The sequence below is a fragment of the Sinocyclocheilus rhinocerous genome, unplaced genomic scaffold, assembly GCF_001515625.1.
Source record: "Sinocyclocheilus rhinocerous isolate Xijiao unplaced genomic scaffold, SAMN03320098_v1.1 scaffold3307, whole genome shotgun sequence".
Lineage (NCBI taxonomy): Eukaryota > Metazoa > Chordata > Actinopteri > Cypriniformes > Cyprinidae > Sinocyclocheilus > Sinocyclocheilus rhinocerous.
This window is the reverse complement of record NW_015642050.1, coordinates 319,417-323,032: the sequence shown is the minus strand read 5'-3', so window position 1 is coordinate 323,032 and position 3,616 is coordinate 319,417. Positions and strand designations below refer to the sequence as shown.

At 41.7% G+C, this 3,616-nt stretch overlaps 1 protein-coding gene across 1 annotated transcript in view; it reads right to left on the bottom strand.

Annotated features, from left to right (window-relative positions):
- The window catches only part of LOC107755386 (kin of IRRE-like protein 1), a 46,229-nt gene extending 43,262 nt beyond the window's left edge, over positions 1–2,967 (bottom strand). Inside the window, exon 1 of the mRNA XM_016572165.1 lies at positions 2,320–2,967. Within this exon, the coding sequence (XP_016427651.1) occupies positions 2,320–2,359 (40 nt within the window). The 5' untranslated portion in view covers positions 2,360–2,967. The remainder of the gene's footprint in view (positions 1–2,319) is intronic.
- Positions 2,968–3,616: the final 649 nt, after the last annotated feature.

Below are 3,616 nucleotides of genomic sequence, written 5' to 3'. Positions count from 1 at the left end.
GCCAGCCCATCGGGGCGCCTCTCTGCCCCTCCCAAAGCAGCTGCCACCAGTCTGTCAAAGAATTGCTCTGCTACATCCTATCCCCCCCAATCCCCCCCGCCACCCCCTTCTGTCTTACTTACACACCCACTTAATGATGAGAAAAACATCTAGAGTGCAGCAAGGGTCATAGTTTCCCCCTAAATGAGTTAGAAAGTCCACATGAAAGCCAATAGTCAACAAATAGCAGTTATAAAGGAAAACTGATAACATATTTAACAACTACAGTTAACAAATACTTTTTAGGAAATGAATATTTGGAGGGAAATGTGATTCTTAATGCACTGTCAAATAATGAGATAATTTTAACAGAATTAATTTAACAACTCATAAAAATAAAAATAAATGCATTTTAATGACTTGTCAGTCATTAAATTCATTTTCAATAACTGACAGGCGTCATCTAACCTTAAATCTTTACAGATTTACAATTTACACTGATTTGCAGAACAAGTTTGAACAAAACACAATAACAGTTCTTGCTTCACTTCGAGTAGGACAAGTAGCCTAATGACAATAACAGTTTAGCCAGATTGATTCAGTATCCGCTAGCACTGGTTTTGATTCACAACAAAGAACCGGCTCATAAGAGTCAATTGTTCTTAAATCGAACAACAATGGTCACGCTGAATTTTTGTCATTCACAAAAAAGAACCGACTCATAAGAGTCGTTCATTCGGGAATCATATTGTACTGTTCGCGCTGTATGCTTGTGATTCACTGAATCGGACCAGTTCAATAAGATTCATTCAGTCGGGAATCGGACTACATTGGTCTCAATTTATGTTTATGAGTTACTAAAAGAAGCTGTTAATGAGAGTCATTCATTTGGGAGTCGGACTGCACTCATTGCACTGTCAGAGTATAGTACGGTGTTCCGTCCGCGCCGGCGAAAAAGCACGTTCGAGAATCGTTAATGAAATTAAGTCTTAAAAATCATTCGACTTCGGTCATTTTAAAGAGTAGAAACAGTTCCCCGTTCCCAACCCTACACTGCAGCGCTGCTAGTCTCTGCCAGAAACAAAGAGGCAGCGCACGGAGTGCAGCAAGCGATAGCCAGCTCATTCAAACTCACAACATAGGCTATCAGGATAGCGAGAGATGCCCGCGGCCACTACTAGCCTACATAAAGTACAGAATAATGAATAAATCAACACTGCGACGAGCATAATCTTTCAGATCGCGCGCATTCCCGGTTCCCCTAGACTGTATCGAGAAATGTCGCACCTCTGCCCGGCACCATTTATATTTATTTAATGCTGTTGAATTATTCTGTTTGAGAGAGGAGATTGTGCCTTCCTGATGGCGTTGGCTGTGAAATTATTAAGAGGTGTTTCTTCTGTTTTGGAGACTGTGATCAGCACATCTCTTATGCAGTAGACCTCTGCGGCTTTTAACACACTTTTCCAACCCTCAGAAGGGTGTTACTGATAGCCATTATCATGGTCACACCTGGTTCATTCTTTCTTCAACTTTTCTCTTAATAAGTCTGCTGTCTGCATGATCTCTCTAAATGGGGCACTGGATACCAACCTCAAGTCTGTCATGTACAGTATAGCCTCCAGTCCAGTGTGCATACAGTATGTCAGAAACGCAGCCACTTGTTCCATTGTAACTGATGCTCTCGCGATTGCAGCAAACAACAAAAAAGTTCCCCAAACACATCTATTCCATCCTTAACACATGCAGGCTACACAACATGAACGTTCAGATTTTCCATGTGCCAGGGTTTTCCTTCATATCCACACAAAAGTGATTTATAACTAAAGTTATAGCCTATGCAACAAATAAAAAGAAAAAAGAAAAACTACGGCACTATCATGTTTCGGACATGCCCCATTATTAAGAAGCCTACCTTGCAGATACATTTCAGTATGATTGTATTATATTATGTACCATATGATACCATCACTGTACCACGGCACTGCCACAGGAGCCTACTTCTATATAAGGGTACGGTGAGCAGTATATCACCATCAGCTGCATTATGCTGGAGTAGCCTACACGCCTGTATCGGACAAGCTTAATTTCCAAATTAGCCTTGTTTGCATTTGGCGCAGTGCCACTCGCCCAATATACCGGGAGGATTTCACTAGGACCTCATATGTCACAAAATACATTTATGACACACCTTAAACCACTGCGTTAACTTCTAAACGGGGCGCGCTGAACGATCGGTAATCGCGTTATGATTAGGTTGACGCAGCGTTAAGTAGTAGGCTACACAAACAACCGATTTTATCATTAGAATAGTTACTGAACTCAAACAAGACGTCTTACCTGTTCCTAAAAGGCACAATGCGATGTAAAGCGTCAACATCTTTCCGGAGTCTTCAACACTTGTCCTGCAGTCCAGACTGAAAGTGTGCGCACGAAAGCTCCGTCTGGACTGAATGTGGAAGCTGGTCCTCGCCCACCTCTTGAATTAGGTAAAAAACATTTTTTTTTAAACACAGCAGATTATGTTAACCTCCGCTCTGAGAGCTGAAAGTCTCTACTGCCATCTGAGCACAGTCTAAGCATCAATGCTGGTTGTCTCTAAAGTTTAGAACTTTCTTTCGAACGTTCACGTAATATTTCCCAACACAATTTTGTTCAAATCAAGTTGCCTTAATGCGCAGGTCTTGCATCAATCCAAGTAGGCTACTCGGGAGTAAATCCTCCGTATAGGGGTGATAGAAAAACTCCGTTTCTCCTGATCAGCGGGGCTCCGCTCGCCTGTGCAACTGAGCGCTTTTCAGCACCACAAGCTCTATCGCGCACATAAACGCCTCCTCTTGCGCACAGTTCCCTCCGTGCTGCTCTGTTCGCTCCTCACTCTCTTGTAATGCAGCGGCAAGGCGAGGATACGATCCGCACTGATTGTCGTTCTATTGACTGGATGTTGGCTCGAAGAATAAAACAGGCGCTTTTTTCACTGGGGAACATATAGAGTTTGAGAATGAAGTAATTCTCAGTCTACAGGGACAGCCGTTGGCCCACGCCCCCCGGGTCCTGCGATTGGTTAAGGGTTTAAACTATAGGGGGTGTCTAGCAGTTGGGGGTGCTTAGTCCTTAAACAACAGGGGGTGCTTGGTTATGCGCGCCTGTAAATGAATAAACTGCTGGGGAAAGTAAACAGGTGTGTCCCTGAGCAAACAGAATCTGCCGAGCAGATGATCTTAATGGGGTTTCTTTAAATAATGATTCAATATGCATGCGATGTGATTACATTCATATCAATTAATGTTATTTATCACTTTATGGTCGGATACTCCTCATAAGTCGATATGCACAGCATGATGATTTTCAAGATTCAAGACAACTAAATTATTTTTATGAATTATAAACAAATATATTAAAAATATCTCAAATATATTACAAAATAAGGTTATTATTATTTTCCAAGGTAAAATATATGTAACCATGCCTTTAAGCTCTGGTTGAATGGTCTCAAAACGAAAATATTTATGTGCTGTTTGTTACAGTGGTTGGTTAAACACATGAGTCAGCTGCGAATACCCAAATAAACTGAGAACCACGGGGGCTTTTTCTTGACTTGTCGATCAAATATGCATTTTGTTTGGCTTTGTATCTT